Source organism: Pelodiscus sinensis, chromosome 29, assembly GCF_052426305.1.
Source record: "Pelodiscus sinensis isolate ZL-2025 chromosome 29, ASM5242630v1, whole genome shotgun sequence".
Classification (NCBI taxonomy): domain Eukaryota; kingdom Metazoa; phylum Chordata; order Testudines; family Trionychidae; genus Pelodiscus; species Pelodiscus sinensis.
Genome location: NC_143080.1, coordinates 9,308,714 through 9,329,794, shown reverse-complemented (window position 1 = coordinate 9,329,794; position 21,081 = coordinate 9,308,714). Strand labels below are relative to the sequence as shown.

General features: G+C 43.8%; 1 protein-coding gene across 2 annotated transcripts; it reads right to left on the bottom strand.

The window, feature by feature from the left end:
- Nucleotides 1–1,315: 1,315 nt before the first annotated feature.
- On the bottom strand, nucleotides 1,316–20,182 carry CCDC47 (coiled-coil domain containing 47). Of its 2 annotated transcripts, none has more exons than XM_075911224.2 (13): nucleotides 19,941–20,182; nucleotides 16,705–16,970; nucleotides 14,177–14,284; nucleotides 13,044–13,218; nucleotides 12,234–12,355; nucleotides 10,803–10,868; nucleotides 8,771–8,872; nucleotides 7,719–7,829; nucleotides 7,058–7,143; nucleotides 6,168–6,226; nucleotides 5,105–5,214; nucleotides 3,794–3,961; nucleotides 1,316–3,451 (listed from the first exon to the last, which is right to left on the bottom strand). In XM_075911224.2, the coding sequence occupies exons 2-13, from the start codon at nucleotides 16,963–16,965 to the stop codon at nucleotides 3,371–3,373; spliced, it is 1,449 nt and encodes a 482-aa protein (XP_075767339.1). In that variant the 5' UTR covers nucleotides 16,966–16,970; nucleotides 19,941–20,182; the 3' UTR covers nucleotides 1,316–3,370. The 2 variants fall into 2 exon arrangements, with proteins under 2 accessions (XP_075767339.1, XP_075767340.1); XM_075911225.2 differs by lacking the exon at nucleotides 19,941–20,182 and adding an exon at nucleotides 19,851–19,871.
- Between the last annotated feature and the right edge of the window lie 899 nt (nucleotides 20,183–21,081).

Sequence of the window (21,081 nt, the reverse complement as noted above, 5' to 3'; positions counted from 1 at the left end):
AGGACCCCACGGCTCCCCCATCACCACAGGGACAAGTGGAACCCTGGAGCTCTTACACACAGTGGATGACAGGACTCCTCACCTCCCTATTTTGTCAGTGATATTTTTAGTGAAAGTCAGGGACAGATGATGGGCTCCTGTGAAATTCTGTTTATTGCTTTTGTGACCTGTCCATGACTTTTACTAAAAGTCTATGCCAAAATCTTAGCATTAACTAATCCTCAGATCCTTTTCAGCAGTACCACCACTTAGCCCATTTTGTAGTTTTGCATTTGATTGTGCCTCCTTAAGTGAAATACTTCGCAATTATCTTTACTGAATTTCATTTTGTTAAATCCAGACCAATTTCCCTATATGTCAGTCATTTTGACAAAACACCTGCAACATCTCCCAACTTGGTGTCATTTAGAAATTTTATCAGCACTCTCTCCACTCAAGTCCTTAATGAAAATACTGAATAGAACCAGACACAGGACCAACTGCTGTGGGGCTCCAATAGCTAAATATTCACAGTTTGACAGCAACATATTGATAACTACTTTTGGAACACCATTTTTCACCCAGTTGTGCCTCTACCTTATATTAATTTCATCTAGATTACGCTGCCTCATTTGCTTATGACAATGTTGAAATATACAACGTGTCTTCAAGAAGCAAAAAATTAATATCCTCCAGTTCTCTGCCTACTTACAAGAGTAGCCTGGTTTGTACCCAGGGACTAACACATGGGGGATAATTTTAGGACTGCTATTCTTGGCTTCTTACAAATTCCTAAAGCTTCTGATGTTTGAAAGGCTACAGTTTATGTTCTCTTTCCCATACCTAGATAACAGAAGAGGCGAAATGAACATGTATTTAGAGGGCAAGTAAGACACTCCATGTGCCTCAGGATTTCTATCACAGATAAATCTGAGAGGCACGGGTGGGCCTATATGTAGAAGATGGGAATAGGTGTGAGTAGTAGAGTTAAACTGGTGTCAGAATCTCAGCTGAGATGAATTCCCCAACTCAAATACTACAAAGGGAAAGGGCTACAACACGGGCATTTAATCTGTGGCAAGCAAGGGCTCCAGAAGTCACTGGAAACTTGCTTGTTCTCACTTTGTAAAAAAAATGGGAATTACATTCCAACCAGAATGCTAGACAGGTTTATACAGCAAGGTAAGAGCTTCTATTAGAAGACAGCAGTCTTAATGACAAAACTCTAAAGATCTGTTTCAATGTAAATATTAAACATAACAGGAGTTCTCATGAAGGTTTAACAGATGCCATACTCAAAAGGAACAAGGAGTCCAAAGTAAAGAAGACAGTTGGAGTGTTTCTATTATATTTTACTCTTTTCATAGATAGTTTGTATGAATGTTCATATTACAAAAGTAGCTGCCATGGCCCAAAAGTGTAAGGAACTTCAGCAAAAGCATTCTATTTACTCAAAAGAGTGTGCAAACTAACTATACAGGCAGTCCCCGGGTTACGTACAAGATAGGGACTGTAGGTTTGTTCTTAAGTTGAATCTGTATGTAAGTCGGAACTGACCAGCGGCTGACTACAGGAAGCCCGAGGCAGAGTCGCTCTGCCCCGGGCTTCCTGGAATCAGCCTCTGATCAGTTTCAACAGGCTGAATCTGGAGACCAGCAGACCAGGGAGATGGGGAGCAATGCCTCTGAGGACGCCGGCAGCAGGACAGCTGCAGCACGTCTGGGCTGTCCGCTGCCCGCGTGCTCCCTGGCTTTGCTCCCCATCTCCCTGGTCTGGGGAGATGTGGAGCAAAGCCGCGGAGCACGCGGGCAGTGGACAGCTCAGACGCGCCGTGGCTGTCCCGCGGCCGGCGTCCTCAGAGGCAGACCAGGGAGACCAGGGAGACGGGCAGCAAACCCCGTTCGTAACTGCAGATCCGACGTAAGTCGGATCCGCGTAACTCGGGGACTGCCTGTATTTTCTTTTTAAAGAACTTTGTGAAACTGTATGACTCACTCTCTAAAGCTAAATAGAACTAAAAGTAAAATTACACAATTTTATGCTATTTTTGGCTTTAAATTACTTTTCACCAGCTGTTATAAAATTATATTTGTATGTCTATCATATTACATATTTTTGCATTCAAATCAGAGTAAAATATCTCATGCCGTAACACAGGCTTTTAGCACATGCTGTTTCAACAGCAGCTCATTGTTATTGCCTTAGAACAAAGTTTATACAAAGCCTCAAATAAGAAAATGCAAGAGAAACCCAAATTATTTCCCCAGAATAACTGCAGAGAGTATGTTACAAGCAACAATAAAATGCCTTCTAGGTAGGAAACATCTATAAAATACAGAACTTAGAAAGCATGATACTTGTGCGGTTGTGTCCCTTTTCTTCATCCCAACCTCTCCCCCACCTTCAGCTCAAAATCCTGAAATAAATATTTCAATGAATCAGAAAGATATAACTTCTAACATTTTTCTCCTTGCTTAGGGAAAAGGGAAGTTGCCCAGATGTTTAATTGCAAATCTAGCCTCTTCCTGAACATTAAATAGACAGCAGCTGCCATAAAAATGACAAAAGTATTTAAGAGGCAATTTTGTACAGTTAAGAATATTCAAATCTAGATGAAGCTGCCAACTCACCATGCATTCATTTCTGAAGAAAAAACACAAAATACAGCATTCACATTGTATTAAGCTTGCAACATTCACAACTACAGATAGGAAACAGTGTTCATGTATACCATTCCCTGATATCTAACCAATCTACAGCTTTTATCTTTATGCCACCAATAGCATAGATTGTGCAATACTGTTTCAGTGCCCTGTGTTTGAAAATCTTTCTAAACTATACTTATTTTAAAATCCCTGAAGTATCCATACCGTATATGGAAGGCTCTATGCTTTGCACCTTTACAAGCTTGATGCAGACATAGAAACACACCAACATTTATTGTGCAATTTCACAAACATGGGGAAGCTATTTTCCTCGCTCCCTAAAGTAAGTGGGAAAAAAATTGCCTGTAACTTTAAAAATCTCAATCAAAGCACTGATGAGTTACAGGCAAAGATTAAAAGTATTTTAATCTTAAAAAAAAAAAAAAAAAAAAAAAGATCACAAAAGGAGTTTAAGGGATATTGCAAGTTTGAGGATTTTTTTTAAAGCATCAGAAGTAGCAAATAATCCAACCGTATGGAAGAAAGTGGCAGAGACAAATCATCCTCTATACATATCAGTGTGTTGCTGTAATACCCAAATTAATTGTTAAGTAGTGTGAATGCAAAAAGCATTTCTCTTAATGGCCGACAGTGTTCGAAGAAGTGTAAGGTTATGAAATTGACTAGTTCTTTATACCCTGTGAATTAAAAGTCTACATGTGGCACAGAAATTTTCCACAATGGTTTCACATGGCTTTCACTTTGATTTGCTTCATCTTCATCTGCTTCTTCTCAAGCTTTTTCTGCTCACGTCGCAAAGCAGCTTCCTGGAGGAAGGATATAGAGAACTGAATGAACATCACCACTTTTACTGAAAAGCAAGTCGACAATTTGAGAAGATCAAGGTAACAGGGCTAATTAAGGTACTGTGTCCAGGATGCAGTTTCCTCTAGACACAGACTGGCATTCCTTCACACCAGCTTGCTTTGGAAACAAACAATTAACAAAATCAATACAAAAGTAGAGCTGTTTTTCCACGTATGTGTCAGATCTCCAGCACGACAGAAGATAATACGTTGCCATGCTTCTGGAATACCTACAAGTGTGCCTCATACTGTACAAGAGACACCTGCTATTAGTTCTTGAGCTGTTCTGAAAATCCATTATACCTCCAGCCGACGCTGTTTCTCTGGATCTTCTTCGTTCATAATTCGCTCCTTCTCTGCCCTTTTCTTCTCTTCCCGGCGGGACTGGGCAGCCTCCTGCCTTTGCACATGAGTCAATTTAAGGAAGTTCTCTTCTACTCGTGCCCTGTTCTTATCAGCTTTTTGTTTACCCTTTCCCACAAAAAAAGAAATAAAAACAGTTAATATAAATAAATAATTGGTACTAAGGCAATGTACCAGAGACAGCATCTGGAATAGCTACATATAATAAAAACAGCTTATCTCAGGATTTAGATGGCAGTTCTAATCTGAAAGAGTGATTCCACATGTATCGCCTTCAAATTAAACCTGTCCGGTTTACATGTAAGAAGTGTTGTTACCTCACCCTCTACAGTATTAGTCAGATGTACAAACTCAGCCCAGGACCTAAATATGAAACTGGATTCCTTCCTCATTATTTCAGCAGCAAAGATTCTACAAGTCAAGTTAGGCACACATTCACAAAAATATAATCCCACAGCACAGGGAACTGGAACCTAGTTCTGTAGGCCTTGTACAAGGAGGAAGAGAAGCCACTTCACACACACCTGAGTGAAAAAAAATAACAAAAATTTAAGTACTAAAGTAAGCAGGTCTGATTAATGCATGTATGGAGCAGATCTGCTGTTGAATCAACTGGGGGGGTGTTTAAAAATATAGTAACTTTTCAGAGTGAAAGAACCACACATTACTAAGTTTGGGCAAGTATATCGTCTCTTACTTCAAGAAACCTTTAAAAACTTGATGAGGAAAATTCTTCTTCAATATGCATCCCAGGTATGGAGGATCATCTAAAGGCATTAAATGCAATAGTCTTATAAACCACTTTTCATCTAATTACCATTTTTAAAAAGTTATTTGCAAACACTCTTTCCTGTGGCCTCTGGTTCTCTACCATCTGAACTCTTCTCCTTCTCTTCAGTCTGAACTACCTCTTTTTTGCAGCTATTCAACTGAACATCACTGTTGCCATCTCTTATCACCCTTCCCTGATCAGCCTCCCTGCCTCCCATGACCAAGTAAGACTATGGCTGAGTCAATTTCCTTGAGTTAAGCGTACAATAGTTTGAATACCTCTCTTATGCAACAGGAAGCAGAGAATACCAAATCCAAATGATAATCATATGATATGATTTAAGGCAAGCAGAATAATCACCATAGATGGTGATTTGAATTTTAAGGCTCCTTGCTTTACAAAAGTTACCTTGGGACGTTTAACCATAAGTAGTTTTATATGTTAACTGACTATAACACACACAGGAGCACGTGACTTACTTCTCTATTTAGACGGAACTTTTTCGCTTTGTCAATAGAATAAATGACCATGTTCATCAAAGGCAACAGAGCTTCCATATCTTTTGGGGAAGTATTGCCTGAACCAGGCACTGTAAAGCAAAGAAATCTTCATCAGATTAATTCAGGGACATTGATAAGGTTTTTTATATTAATTAGAAGAACCTCTACACATTGCTCAGCCTGTTCATAGAAGTCCACAAAGAACAATACTCCAATTCTCCTTTAAAATGAGTTAATTAACAAACATTTCTTCTGGAAATTAAATTCAGATTCTTCAGATAGCAGTAGGCACATTTTTCTCTTACAATACTTCCAGACTGAATCCATGTTTTTATACTGATATCAAATTTCTGCTTTTATCATTGCAAAATGCAATTTAAAGGCCATGTTTTTCCCTCTGACATGCCCACGGCTTCCACTTTAGTCATTAGGAGGCATGTGTATGGATCAGAAGGTAAAATATGGTCTTTGCTGCTGAAAATAACTGGAATCCCTGAGGGACGGGTGTTTTCAATTTCAATGTCACTAAGCCTGGCAGCTCTGACATCTTCTATTAATTGAGAAAAACAATATAGCATACACAGCAACAGGCATGACCATAAACTGTCCCTCGCCATCCCAAGGCTGATCTACTGGGATAATCATTAGGAATGATAGGGTCTGACCCACCCAATTCTTGACTTGTGGAAAGTTGGTCGTTTAGCCATCATGGCCACTTGTGCTGATGACTTGAGAGAGATGGACACCTGCCCACAAAAAGTAGACACAAAACAAATTCCTTCCCCAAATACTGCAATCAAACTAGAATAACTTTATCATTGTTGACCCGGGGCTGGATACGAACTACTTATCTAAAGAATCAAGGCTCCTTTATCCCACTACCAATGCTATATGCCACTCACTTACTTACTGTGCATTATTGCATCCTGTTGCATTACTGAGGGATCCTGTGCCTTTATCTACTGCCTACTATCTCCCAAGTGGCATGGCTTTAGCACTCAACTTATCTGCAAAATCTGATTAATCATAAACCTTTCCTTACCGTTAAATGTAAACAATAGTGTCCTTTTAGTGTCAGGCAGTTTTAAAGGCTGACCCTCCCTGGCAGAAGAGAGGAAATAAAGGAATTGGAATAAGAGAACACAAAATATGGACATAAACACACACTAGGCCAGTGCAGAACTAACAGCCACTTGCAAACACCAGGTAGCATTTAAAAAGCAATGTAACTGACACTAAATTATTTTTCATTGACATAAAACAAGATTTCAAGCAATAGATCCCTGAAATGAAATGTTTTTCTCCCATTCAAAAGATATTCATAAAATTAATGTTAAAGTTTAAGGTTTGTGATAGGGACGTGAATGTTTAACTGGTTAGCTTCACTCATAATGGGTGAGACTTACTGGTTCCAGTTAACCAGTGGGGATTGGAGAAGCTTCTCGCCCACCACTGGTAGAGGGCACTCCTGGATGGCCGAAGCAGCCCTTGGTGGTGGCAGGGGAATCTTTAATCAGTTAACCAGTTAAACATACATTTAACCAGTTAACCAATTAAATGGGATTTTACATCCTTAGTTTGTCATTGGTATTTCTAGGTTCTTCATCCTTACTTTACTTAGACCCTTTGCTAGCAGCTAATCACTTCCTAGGCAGCAGTTAATGCTATACCTGGCAGTTCTTGGGTGGAGTAGCCCAAGTTCCAATGCAGTCAGATCACAAAACTGAAATGAAGGCAGCAGACACTTCGATTTTAGAAAACTAGTACAGCTGCTTTACATTTTGGGAAATTCTGATTATCTGTTTTATCTTTACCTCTTCATGTCTATACATCTCCTCCAATGCAACATGTAGCTGCTATAATACACAAGTATGCTAGTCTATATTTTGTCTGCTACAATAGCCATTAGAAGATGTCTAGTTTCATACATACTCTTGCATAAGTTTTGGACCGGAGAACTGGTCTGAAAAATGGACGGACTCGATCTTATCAGCATAGTGCGTGAGGAAATGTACCATCTGAAAGAGAAACAGATTAATTTTTGTATAACCAATTCATCTCCAACCTGTCCTGATACGGTTTACTGATAGTGCCTCTGTGTCCTGATTTTGGAAAATTCTTGTGCTCAAGTTACCACCAGTGTCTCTTGTTAGAGAAAAAGTCCATGCAAATAAACAGAAGCCCTGACACTTAGTGAATGTTAGCAAGTTAAGGATGTAGGACAAAGTTCTCATTTGGGACATGACACTTCCTCCAGTGATCAGCCACAACTTCAAAGGTATATATTGAGGCTCTTGTAACATTCAACCACATTGGCAATACTGCCTTGCTTACTTCAAATAACAGCTTAAGTCCCACATTTACAATGGATATACTAATATATAAAATCAATACAGATGTTTTCTCCATTGACAATTGTATAGATGTTAACTCTTGCTAATACTTTGGGATCTTTGTTTCTCAGGATTCCCAAAGGGAGAGAAAGATGTGGCATTCAACTCCCATGCTGTCTCTTTTGAGAGAGATTTCACACAGAACTCCAGCCTTAAAACAACCTAGCTTATCAAGAAAATGACAGAGTTTCCTTCAATACCTTTGTGTCCATCATTCCCTCTGTGACCTCTCCCATCTCTGACAGGATAGCCAGTGACTCCGGAAGACTATACTTTGCCCCAGACTTCGGTTTGTCACTGCAGAACTCACTCTATTAGAAGGAGAAGAGAGAAAAAAAGTGTGCATCTTTTATTGTGTTTGGACAGTGCCTAACACAGCCAGGATCCTGGCTAGTACTGAAATAAAAATAAATATGATATGTTTCTTAATTCCACCTGACCAGCAGGGCCGGCCCATAACATTTTGGCACCTGAGGTGGGGAGCTCAAATGATACCCCCATGCCACTTTTTTCCTGCCTGCCTGTTATGTCTCTTGTGCCCTCCTTCCTCCAGCACAGCACTCCACCATCTCTGTGCATCTAGAGCAGAGAGAATACATATTCACCAGCAAACACAATTTTCTACAGTCTTGGTCCTAGTGGCGCCCCTCCCCACCACAGTCTGGCACCTGAGGTGGCCGCCCCAGTTCACCTCATGGTAAGGCTAGACCCGGCTGACCAGAGACAGAAATTTTCAGTATGAAGTACACTCTTCACAAGATCATAACATCCCTGATACTAAGAGATTCTTTAATTCTGCTGAAAGTGATGGCTTAGGCTTGCTGACTTGCCAGAGAAAGTTCTGCATTCATCATTAGCGAGTAGACTTTTCAAAATCTGACAAGGTAATTGGTGCTGCACTAAGAGAGACTAAGCAAAAATTTTGCAAACCTGTCAACATATCTAAACCTCCCTTTTGAGACACCTCTTGTAAAGATGACAAAGAAGTTATCTTTCCCTGGACCTGCTGCTAAAATTGCCAGTACAGAAGCCAATGAGTGCCGGTTACTTCAGGATGCAGATATTGGTTCATTGGGAACTGGACTGAGCATGGCCTATAATTAATTCTTATAGGTCACTCAACCTTCAGATAACTTTCTGTTATTCCCAACTGGCTCTGGACTTGAATAACCAAGAGATGAAAAGCTTTATAAACCATTACCAATTGCATGAACCATCCATTTACTTCCAACTTTCACATACGCGTACATACCAGGTCCTGCATTTCCTTCTGAAGTCGCACTAAGGCTTTTCTTGTTCCAACAGCAAACACGTAAGTGTCCATGTCTTCATCATTCATTGTTACTTTTATTTGCTGAGAAAAAGAGAGACACTAGTAGTGACTGGATTTATACTATTACTTACTAGCACATTTACCTGTTGTTGCTCAGGTCCTTAACTCAGTTAAGATTTTAAGACATGAAGCACTTGCCATGGACAAGCACTTCCAAGTCTTACTGTGCAAACATTTTTTTCACTACAAAGTTAACCCTACCTTTTCCTTTGAAAATATCAAAAAGGAAATCCAAGTGCAGCTACTATATTCAGGTGTTATTCAACGGGGATAAAGCCATTTTATCTATGTCTGGATTTAATAGCTTTGTTTCTCACTCCTAAAACCATATGGTAAACATCTAAAAATTAGAAAGCTGGGTTCCCAATCTCAGCGTTTATTAAGGATACGATAGTGTAAATGGTCTGGACTCATCAGTTAACCTTCACAGATACATGCAGACCACCTCCCACATGCAGACCACCTCCCACCCCCTCCTGCTGCCTAGAGGCAGCAGGGCAGGGATGGGGGAAGCGGAAGATGGCTTCAGCAGTTACACATTCACCTGAATAAATACATTTTAACGTCCCTAGTGTTCACTGACAATGGGCATCAAAGCAAAGCTGTAGGAGTACTCGGTTTGAAAGCATACTAGATAGCCAACAGTACTGCTTGCATGCATTTACCACTTCTAAATGAGATAGACTGAAGAATACAACAAACTATAAAACTAATTAAAATACTCCCCTTCCTCCCCGTTTTTCCTTACGGCTCCTGTGTCCCCTGTACTGGCATTTACACTTTGACAAGACATACATAGAGTTACCAGATGGCTTCAAAAAAAATACCGGACACACTTGATCTCAGATGGTGGTGGGGGACTGGCCGGGAGGGGAGGGGAGGGGAGCGGGGCTGGCCAGGAGGAGGTCGGGGGAGCGGGGCTGACCCGGGAGGGGGAGAACCAGCCGGCAGGGAGCAGGGCTGGCTGTGAAAGGGTCAGGGGGAATGGGGCTGACCCTGGTGTACGCAGATCCAGGGTGCTGCCCATCCTGCACACGGTCCTGGCAGAGTGCAAGCGAGTCCGATCCCGGGGATTCCATCCCACCCCAGCTCTGCCCCCCTCCTCTCTATTGTGTAGCTGCGTACTGCGTGGCTGGTAGACATGTGCACGCAGCGTGAGCGTGTCTTCCAGCCAGGCAGTACACAACTATGTACTGATACTCATAATAATAAAACTAACTTAATTAGAATATACCATTTATATGTCTGGTATTTTCTCAATTTATTTCCCTGACAAAGTTCAAAACCAGACACCTGGCAACCCTAGACATACATATGGGGATATAATATCAGAGGGGTTATAATATCATGTTAGTCTGAATCTGCATAAATAATGAGAAGTCTGGTGCAACTGACAAAATGGGTCTTTGCCCACGAAAGCTTAAGCTCCAATAAATCTGTTAGTCTATAAGGTGCCACAGGACTTCTCATTGTATATGGGGAGATAGGTTCCCACTGTTCCCAACACTAACAGCTGATAGACAACAATTAGCTTTACAAGAAGCAGAATACCAGGCATGTAACAGACTACCTAGTGTGATTATAAAAGGGTCCAAAAGACAAATCAATTGTTGGAGACTGCAAGTCACAAAAGCAAGTTTTGTCAAGATTAAGTCAAAGTGTGAGGGCTCTGGGTCACAAAATTCCATGAATAGTAAAAACCCACAGACACACAAACAATGAATTAGTCATCAGAAGTTTAGTGCATCATAAAAAAAGGGAAAGAAAAAGTACATGAATGGTGTTTGAAGATCATTTCAGAGTTACTTTATTTTAAAAAAAAGACAGACGAAAGCTGCATTTCTGTTTGAAGCCCTCTCCTGGCGAGTTGTGGGAAAGACAAAAAGCCCCATAGAGTTGAAGGAATGCAATGAGAAGGATGCACAGTAAATCTAAACAATTCAGAGCATACCACTTGGTCACAGGCTGGCCTCATCATTCGAGCAAGTACATTCAGAAGGTCTTGCCTCTTGAGAAACTGAAAGAGAATGTATTTAGCAGTTTACTGGAATGTAGTAGAATCTACAGTATGGCTAAGGCCTTCTCTGAATTAACTTAAAATGGCTTAGTTAACTGTAACTTTGTGATGATTGTTGGTTTAAAACCGTCTATATCAGTTTAGCTTCTGCCACAAAAATTATGCCAGTTTATCTAACTGGTATAAAAATCAGTTTTAGTTAAACTGGTACAACTTTGTACCAAGACCAGGCAGGTCTTAGAAAACTACAAAGCTTTCCATTCTGCATTTGCTCCAGTTATCACCTAAAGAACCTATTTGGCACGACAGACATTAATCAAATATTCTGCTTTTTGATATGGAAGACATCTAAATTTCTTCACTGGAATCTTTTTTTTTTCTAATACTCTTTCTGCTAAGATGGAAGTAAATGGACATTAATATGAATAAATGTAGTTCTCAAAGTTGTGAACAGACAGATAATTTGGGACTGGCTATACATAGCATCTGGATAGGAAGGTTGTAGTCTGAACTTCCTCTAAGACTGAAAAGTTTTTTTTTTTTTTTTTTTACCCTAAACCATGACGACGGCAAAGTCAGTTAAAATGTAAAATTTGAAATATCTGGTTTACTTCTGACCACTTTCTGCTATTTTTTGCATCATTTTCCTTCTCACAGCTAAACACAGATGCTGCAAATACTTCCCACCAAGCACAGCATAGTGCTCATTACAAGCAGTCGCAAGGTTTCATTTTTTGGTTCTCATGTGCTAGCTCTAAGCGGTAGTGCTCAGCTTGTAAATATTTCAGGGAAGTACTTACATCCAAGCACAAAACTTTCCATTGAAATAGGGGGGGAAAAAAAAATCATGGAAATATTTCTCCTGATCTTTGGTTGTATCGCTTCTGCCAAGCTAATATAAATAAGACAAATTCTCCCTTCTTCAGGGGATGAACATTCTTCTGGTTCAAAGCCCAGGCGTGACACATTCAGTAACTTCCACTCCCCAAAAAGCACTATTAGACTGCCAATTACTCCCAATCTCTTACCCACCATTATGACCAGGAACAATTGCCCCACAGGGCCAGCCAGAAGGAGTTCTCAATTTTCCAGAAGTATGAAGTATTCATTGCTACTCACAGACTAGATCTTAAAATGCTGGTATCACAAGATACAGGACTATGTAAAAATGGCCACTGTTCACTCAGCATATCTGCTTCCTGCATGTATTCAGAATCTAGTCAGATTTAAAAAAAAAAAAAAAAATCCTAACCAGGCCCCTGATTACCCAACCTGGAGAGAGAGAAAGGGGCACAGCACCTTACCAAATTTTCAATTTCCACCTGTCAGTAAGTGGAACAATCCTGCAAGATCTTTCATCCTTACCTTTAGCTGGATAAGCATTCCCTCACAGCACACCCTGCCAGAGCACCATAAGTTGTATATGTGTTCATTTTCTTGGTTGAGCTTCCCTGTGCTTGTGGCTTCTTTATTTGTGCCATCATCCCCTGAAAACAACAATATATCTTCTTACTATATATTTTAGTATAGTATGTAATCATGGAAATTTTCAGGGGTTACATAGTAGCTTAATTAAATGTATTTTAAAATCCCTACCACTATCTACTATATACTTCAGAGTGTTTGTCTGTATGTCTCTGTCCCCCAGCTGGGGGACATACATCCCTCCCCCAAGCTGTGCCCACTGCAGTGCCCAAGACACTGTCCTCTCCCCAGGATAACCTACATACTGAACCCCTCACTTGCAGCCTTACACCAGAACAATGATTTAAATGAAGAAAAACAACAATTTATTTGACTTAAGGACTTGAGCAACACCAGGTAAATCTTCTGGTTAACTAAAGGACAGGTGAGCTAACTGTCAGTGACTCACGCAGTGAAATGGCATTGTTAGGATTAGAAATCAAGCACTCTTGGATTATTCTGATGGATTATAGTGCCATTTTAATGCTCTCTTATGCAACTTTTTCTACACCATTATGATTTCAGCATTTAGATAGCATTTCAGTATTGGAGAGATTGATAGATCACTTTACTACATGCAGAACTGGCACGACTATTAACAAGAGTTGCTGGAGAAATGACATTTCCTCTCCCCACCCCAGCCTCACAATGATATAAGCCAGTCACATCCAAAGAAGCAAACAGTTGGGCACAGCAACTGCAAAAACCTACCAACAAGGGCAAAGTTACTTTCCAGCAACTCCCTGTGAGTGTTGAACCAGGCTTGAGCTAGCCGGTTGTTTTTATTCTTCCCAATGATGTAGTTCATGATGTATGCAAGAAGGCCAGTTACCATCAAGATCTCCATGTAATAACTCTCCCAACTGTTTTGAAGATGCGCAGGGACCTGTAGTAAGTGAATGAAGTTATTTTATTACTGGATGTAATGGATCCTGCATAATCATTTGTTTTGGAACAAATAAGTTACCAGAGAAGCTTCGCCCTTGAATGAGAGTGATAAGGTTTACTAAAGTTATGCTATAGAGTTGAGGATACTTAGGGCCAACTTCATCACTGACATGAGTTACTCTATGACAGCAACAATCATGCTGAGCATAGCTGATACAGTATTCTTTGACCTTAGGCCTGGGGTCATTATTAACTCCAAGAATTTGGAACGTGATCAAGGGCCGCACTTTCCCGTGATATTAATGGACTGGATGTGGGGTCTAGGCTAGGGATGTTAAAATTATATTAATCAACTAATCTAATAGTCAATGGAACTTCCATCAACTTTTCGATTAGTCGATAAGGGCGCTTCCGCTTTGAAATGTAACAAGAGCCCATGCAGCTGATGCTGCATTTCAAAGATGAAAGGTGCATGGAGCCTGGGACCAGTCCCCTGCTGGCCTCTGTGGGGATTTCTTCCCCCTCCCACAGAGCTGGGGGAGCTGTCTTTTAAGCTGGCTCTCCCCAGCAGCCCCCCCTTCCCTCTCCCTTGCTGCCTCTTTTTGACAGAGGCAGCAAGGGGTTGGAGAAGCGACTAGTCGCTTACCTCCTTAGTCTAGGATGGAGGTTGGGTGCAGAAGGGAGCTCAGGCTAGGGGATTAGGTTGCAGGAAGGGGTCTGGGAGAGGGTTCTGATCTGGGGGAGGGGTTGGGTGCAGGAAAAGATTCTCACCTGGAGGAAGGGTATTGGAAGGAGTACAGGTGTTTGGGTTGTGATCTAGGGCAGGAGGGAGCTATAACCTGGGTCAGGAGCTAACACAATGATGTCTTGTTCTCTGTAGGGCCCTCTAGGCTCAATCATACCAGAAATAAATCATAAAACGATGAATGGAAAGACATCCAGACATTTATACCTACATCAACAATGGTTATGGGGTCTTTGCTTTTGCTGGGAGATACATCTGTTTTTTCTTCATAGCCTTCAAATTCCTCATCATCATATGGCTCATTCTCAGCATCTCCTTCCTAAGGGTAAGTATAAGCAGCCTAAACATCTCAAGCCTGATAAGTGGCAAAACACAACATGTGGATAAATCCCTGTAATATTATCATTTCTCCTATAACTTTGTATTAAGAGAAACTTTCCTTTTGGATGGATGGATGGATGGATGAATATTGTAAGAAAAAATGTCTCTTGAGCTCTCCCCTTTCCTTGATTGCCCTGTTGAAATGAATGAGGTGTGAATGGAGAATGAAAGGTGAGCACCTCCAGCAGCAGTTGCAAGGGTGGAGGTCTGGGAGCCAGATCCAAGACAATACCTGGAAAGTGAGCTCATTAAGAAGACTGGACATACAGATGCCATGGGAGTCAAGCAGCAAGTGCTTGCCCTTGGAAGAACTCTTTGAAGCAGCATTAAGAAAGGCAAGGTGATGACTAATTGGCTGCATGAGAGAGATAAATATGAGGCATCTTGCAGAGGGACCCTGGGTTTTTGTCTTGTCAACATGGGAGCATCGATCTAGATCGGTAGGAGCCCGGCTCCACTCCTCCCCCCATCTAACTCACCTGGCCAGTGCAGTTAGGGGGAGCAACTTTTGGTAACAACAAGATGGAGCGTTCTTGTGTGTGTGCATGAGTGTAATGTATCATATGCATATGATCATAGAATCATAGAATAATAGGACTGGAAGGGACCTCGAGAGGTCATCGAGTCCAGCCCCCCGCCCTCAAGGCAGGATCAAGCTCCGTCTACACCATCCCTGACAGATGTCTATCTAACCTGTTCTTAAATATCTCCAGAGAGGGAGATTCCACCACCTCCCTTGGCAATTTATTCCAATATTTGACCACCCTGACAGTTAGGCATTTTTTCCTAATGTCCAATCTAAACCTCCCCTGCTGCACTTTAAGCCCATTACTCCTTGTCCTGTCCTCAGAAACCAAGAGGAACAAATTTTCTCCTTCCTCCTTGTGACACCCTTTTAGATATTTGAAAACCGCTATCATGTCCCCCCTTCATCTTCTTTTTTCCAAACTAAACAAGCCCAGTTCATGAAGCCTGGCTTCATAGGTCATGTTCTCTAAACCTTTAATCATTCTTGTCGCTCTTCTCTGTACCCTTTCCAATTTCTCCACATCTTTCTTGAAATGTGGCGCCCAGAACTGGACACAGTACTCCAGCTGAGGCCTAACTAGTGCAGAGTAGAGCGGCAGAATGACTTCACGAGTTTTGCTTACAACACACCTGTTGATACAACCTAGAATCATATTTGCTTTTTTTGCAACAGCATCACACTGTTGGCTCATATTCAACTTGTGGTCCACTATGACCCCTAGATCCCTTTCCGCCATGCTCCTTCCTAGACAGTCGCTTCCCATCTTGTATGTATGGAACTGATTGTTCCTTCCTAAGTGGAGCACTTTGCATTTCTCTTTATTAAACCTCATCCTGTTTACCTCTGACCATTTCTCTAACTTGCTAAGGTCATTTTGAATTATGTCCCTATCCTCCAAAGAAGTTGCAACCCCACCCAGTTTGGGGTGATAAGTATTGATTGATCTATGTATGTTCAATAAATGTGGCGTGTTGCCTTATCCCTCTGAAAAAGATCCTGGGTGCTTCTTTTAAGCACAACAAACATACCCCAGACAGAAAATAAAGTGATCTGCATCATCTCTCTAAAGCAGCAATCTCTTTTACAATGTTACAGCTGAGATTTTAAAGTTAAAATAAATGAAAATTGCAGAGGTTTTTTTTAATTGGAACACTTCCGCAATAAAATGTTTATTCACAATTTTATGAAGACTCAACAGCCATGTTTTTGCATGTATAAAGTGCCTTTCAACTCCACGGATCTCACAGACGTCTATATATTGACACCCAGATGATTCTCAAAGGACAGTTCTATCACAGAAATGCACCTACCTCTGCAGTGGATCACAACATTCTCAAAACAGGACACAGCAAAGCATTATAAAGTTTGTGATCAGAAGAGGAGATGATTAGATGCCATTGAAACTGCATGGACATTTAGAGAGGCAATATAGAATCACCAAAAGTGGACCAGGCTGTGGAAGTTAACATCTTTACTTCTATAGACGTGCCATGGGATCTTTAATTACCACAACTAGTTGGAATCTCCATTTTATAATTCACTTGGAAGTTGTTCTATCCAACAGCACAACTTTGCCTAGCACCACAATAGATTCACTACTGAATCTGAAAGAAGCGTACCGCCGTCTGAATTCCATAGGTGTTCCCTTGAAATATTCCAGCCAAATATTGACAGATCCAGATCCCACATAGCTTGGGAGATCTGATGGGATCACAGCATAAGTACTGCAGTACAGTATAGTACAAGAACAATCATGGATCTGGGTTGATAAGTAAAAGGATAATTTAAATGAGAGGCTAAAAGGAGCAAGAGCATGAATTTGACATTACCTGCGCATCTGCATCATCAAAGTCCTCCTGATTTTCATCTTGACCTTCAAGCTCGACAGTGGCCTCCTCCTCATCATCTTCTGTGGTTATGATCCTCTGTGGAGATTCTGTGGTTACATCTTCAGTAACATCTTCAAACTCAGCAAAGTCATTATCATCATACTCCACAATATCATCCCCATCCTCAAATTCATCAAACTTAGCTAAAGAAAAGCCCCATGGGATGAACAAAACAGCAAGGAACACACACAATGGTCTCATTGTCACTAGAAAAAAATCAAATACAAAATATTTAGATTAGAAAAAGTATCTGAAGGACAGTATAAAATGATGGACAAAGTTATCAACTGTGTACTCCTAATAAGACTAACTCTAACAGTATCACTCATTAAGTGACCATCACACTCAAATTTTTATTCATTTTAAAGAACATAAGAGACTGTACCTGCTATGGTTATTACCCACGTAGTCAGGTCACTAATGGAAAAATAGGCAGCACCACCACCAATATCACAAATATCTAATAGTTTCAAACGGTAAGGCAGAAATCCTGTTTTGTTACTTTGAAACAGCATATTTCCAACATATGCCTTCAGGAACAGGCCCTGTTCAGCAATTTCTGCTTTTTAATGGACCGATTTGTTATGTGTTTAACAAGAAAACTGAGAAGAGTATGTTACACTGGGAGGCTGTGTGGACCATTGACTAAGGCAGAGGTGGGCAAAAGGGCCTCTGCAGGCCGGATTCGGCCAACCATGTGGGTTGATCCAGCCCATGGAGGTCCTACTGCTCCCAGGCCCCCTGGCCAATCAGGCCCTAAGGGTGGGGGGTGAAGGGGAAGCATGTCAAATCTCCTCTCACCTGCCCTTGCCCTGCAAGGAGTGCGCTTAGAGTCAACGGCCAGCTGCTGCTCAGCTGGCCGGTGACTAAGTGCAGCGCTCCCTTGTAGGGCAGGGGCAGACTTCAAATAGTCCTCCCTCTCCTCCAAGGTCCTGAATGACTTCGGGGCGGGGAGGGGGAAGTGCACAAAGTCTCCTCCTATCTCCAAGGGCACAGGCACCTAGAGGGAACCGCCAGCTGTTCAGAACAGCTGGTGGTTCTCTGGGGGGGAGAGCGGGGGCAAAGACTGCACGCGCTACCCCACCTACAGACCAATCAGGGTCTGTGGGTGGGGAAGCCCAGAAGTGTCCTGGCCCTGCCCCTTGTGCAGGAGGCCCTTCTGGGGCAGCCCAGGACACTTCACATTTTCTGAAGTGGTCCCTGGTCAAAAATTATTGCCCACCCATGAAATAGGGAATTAAATTGGGACTCAGTAAACTTGAATTTTGTTTCCAGCTCTACCACTAGCATATGGTGTGACTATGAGCAAGTTACTTCAGTTTCACCCTGGCTGCCTCTTTTTTTTCCTACTGATCATATACTCTTAAAACAGTACAGTGCCTAGCCTAACGAGGTCTGAACTGGGGCCTCTATAAGCAATATTAAGTCAACCTCAGCACTTCACAGACACCCAAAAGGGAGTTGCAAGGGGACCACAAGTTTATTTGAGAAGGGTCTTGGTACTGACACCTTTACTTCCTGGCTGCCTTCATAGCTGAACAACTGGAGAATGGTGGCTATAATAGTGGCCATGTACCCAGCTCTGAAGACAGCACCCACACAGAAATAAAGGTCGCAATACCATACCATGCCACCCTAACCTCTGTGCTGCTACTTGCAGAAGCTCTATTTTCAGAGCTGGATTCCTGGCCAGCAGACGCCACTCTCCAGCTGCCAGCTCTGAAAGCAATGCTGTTGCCAGCACCTGCACAAAAGTAAGTGTAGCAAGATCATAATCCCCACAGAACTCCTTTTTGGGTCAGGACCCCTAAATTACAACATTGTGAAATTTCAGCTTTAAATAGCTGAAATCATGACATTTACCATTTTTTAAACCCTGTGACTGTGAAATTGACCAAAATGGACCATGAATTTGGCAGGGTCCTAACGATAAGAATAAAAACATTCTCTTCCTAAGTTTATATCATCCCCCTTTCTTCTGGAATAAGGAATTACCAAGTACCCTGCAGTTTCTGCAAAACCATATGAACAACAGATTGTGGTATCTGACTAACAGACTTGGGTTTCCACTGTGAATATATGTGTAGCAATGGAGGCCTAAACACAAATAACTGCTTCAAGCATCATACTTCATAGTGGATCCTGCATGGGCACCATAATTCATGTAGTGCATTCCCCCTTGAAAGAAGGCAGTTCACCCACTGATCTGCCTCTCTGGTTGTAAGCACAGAGATGACTGTAACTCACAATTCCCACCACTGAAAATTGACTACGAACAATGCCATGCAGTGCACACAGCCGCTGTGCTATCTCAAATTTAGGACTTTATGTTATGGGCTGTTTACTATTCCTTGCAGGGAGCACATACTGCTCCAGTATTAATTTTTTCCCCTTCAAACAACAGGAGTTTGCAGAAACTACTGACAAGTCCTTAAAGACACACACTCAAGGTTAGAGCCGCTAAAATTAGTTGTGCCCTAGTTCTTGGGTGCACACCACAGTCTTCAACCGGGATCCACCTGTCAGCTCTGTTCTTGGGAGCAGGCACCATCCCAAAAGACACTGCTGGCTCACCCCAATGAAGCAGCCAAGCAGCACGAGGCTCTGCATGCCCAGGGCACACCTGCCATGGCGGAGAACTCCAGAGCCCTTAAGGGGGAGGGGAATTGCCACTGCCACACAAGGCCCAGCGAGAGAGTTGGAAGTTAGCCTTGCTGGGGGGAGGGGGGGAGATTTATTTCAAAGGATCAGAGAAGTGGGGTCAACTGGGGCCTGTCCCCCCCGCCCCCCCGCCTGTCAGGGAGACCACAACCCCTGCAAGGCTCAAGGAGAGCTGCTCCCTGAAAGCCCAGAGCTGCTCCCCCACACGCAGAGAGGGGGCCGCTCCAGGGGGCCCCTAAACTACGTCCTGGCAGGGGAAGAGCCATTGTCCCCTGGGGCGGATGCTCCAGAGCCGCACCCCCCTGCAAGGCCCCACGGGGGGGCAGAACCGCTCCCCCCGCAGGGAGCCCCGGGGAGACGCCAGAGAGGCTCCCCCCGCAGGGCCCCACGAGGGGGGGACCCCCGAGCCGCTCACCTCCCCACACCTCCCAGCCCCGGGGTCACCGCCTGGCCCCACACGGCGGGGGGGGGGGGGGGTCCCAAGAGCGGGGAGCCGCGTCAGCCGCCGCCTTCACCTGAATCCGGGCGGCGCTCGCGCTCCCTAGGCCCGGCCTCGCCGTGCTCCGCTCCCCGCTGCTTGCGCCCCCTACGCGCTTTGCGTGTCTCAGCGCAGGCGCAGTGCGAGCAAGGAGCCGGGCGGGGCTAGGAGGGGTTCTGGGCGGCGGCGGCGGCTGCTGCTGCTCCCCGCCTGCCACGGGCTGGCGGGAGGGAGGCGGGTAAGGCCGGGGACGTCCCACCCCCAAACGTCCTCGTGCGTTACTGCCCGTACAGCGCAACCGTCGGGTTGCCAGGCAACGAGGCGACAACGCGTGAGGTCACTCCTTGACAGCAGGGCACTAGCCAATCCCCTTGCTCCAGAATCCGTGGTATTGTGACGTCACCTCATGCAGAGCTGTGATGTAAAGGATTGAGAGGTGATAGCAATCCAGCAGGCTGTCCTGCCACAGCCCCTCAACACGCCGGGTGGTCCCGCCATGGGCTGGCACAGTTCCCTCAGCACACTATGTCGTCCTGCCACGGCCCCTCAGCACGCCGGGTGGTCCCCCCATGGCCGGGCACAGTTCCCTCAGCACACTATGTCGTCCTGCCACGGCCCCTCAGCACGCCGGGTGGTCCCCCCATGGCCGGGCACAGTTCCCTCAGCACACTATGTCGTCCTGCCACGGCCCCTCAGCACGCCGGGTGGTCCCGCCATGGCCTGGCACAGTTCCCTCAGCACACTATGTCGTCCTGCCACGGCCCCTCAGCACGCCAGGTGGTCCCGCCATGGCCTGGCACGGTTCCGTCAGCTCACTATGTCATCCTGCCACGGCCCCTCAGCACGCCGGGTGGTTCCGCCATGGCCTGGCACGGTTCCCTCAACGTGCTACGTTGTCCCGCCATGGCTGCCTCAGCACGCAATGTCGTCCCATCATGGCCTGGCACGGTTCCCTCAGCACACTGCATTGTCCCGCTAGGGCCTGCCATGGCCGCCTCAACGCACTATGTCGTCCCACCATGACCGCCTCAGCGCATTACGTTGTCCCGCCATGGCCGCCTCAGTACACTATGTTGTCCCGCCATGGCCTGGCACGGTCTCCTCAGCGCACTACGTTGTCCCACCATAGCCTGCCATGGCCATCTCAGCACACTACATCGTCCTGCCACTGTCTGGCA

What these genes read in the sequence shown, in the direction of transcription:
- CCDC47 (XM_075911224.2), bottom strand. Translation starts at nt 16,965, where the DNA reads ATGAGACCATTGTGTGTGTTCCTTGCTGTTTTGTTCATCCCATGGGGC. An exon ending in GGCCAGCCTGTGACCAAGTG is followed by an intron (nt 8,873 to 10,802) that starts GTATGCTCTGAA and finishes TCTTTTTCTCAG; the next exon opens with CAAATAAAAGTAACAATGAA. An exon ending in GGTCCAAAACTTATGCAAGA is followed by an intron (nt 6,227 to 7,057) that starts GTATGTATGAAA and finishes CTCTTCTGCCAG; the next exon opens with GGAGGGTCAGCCTTTAAAAC.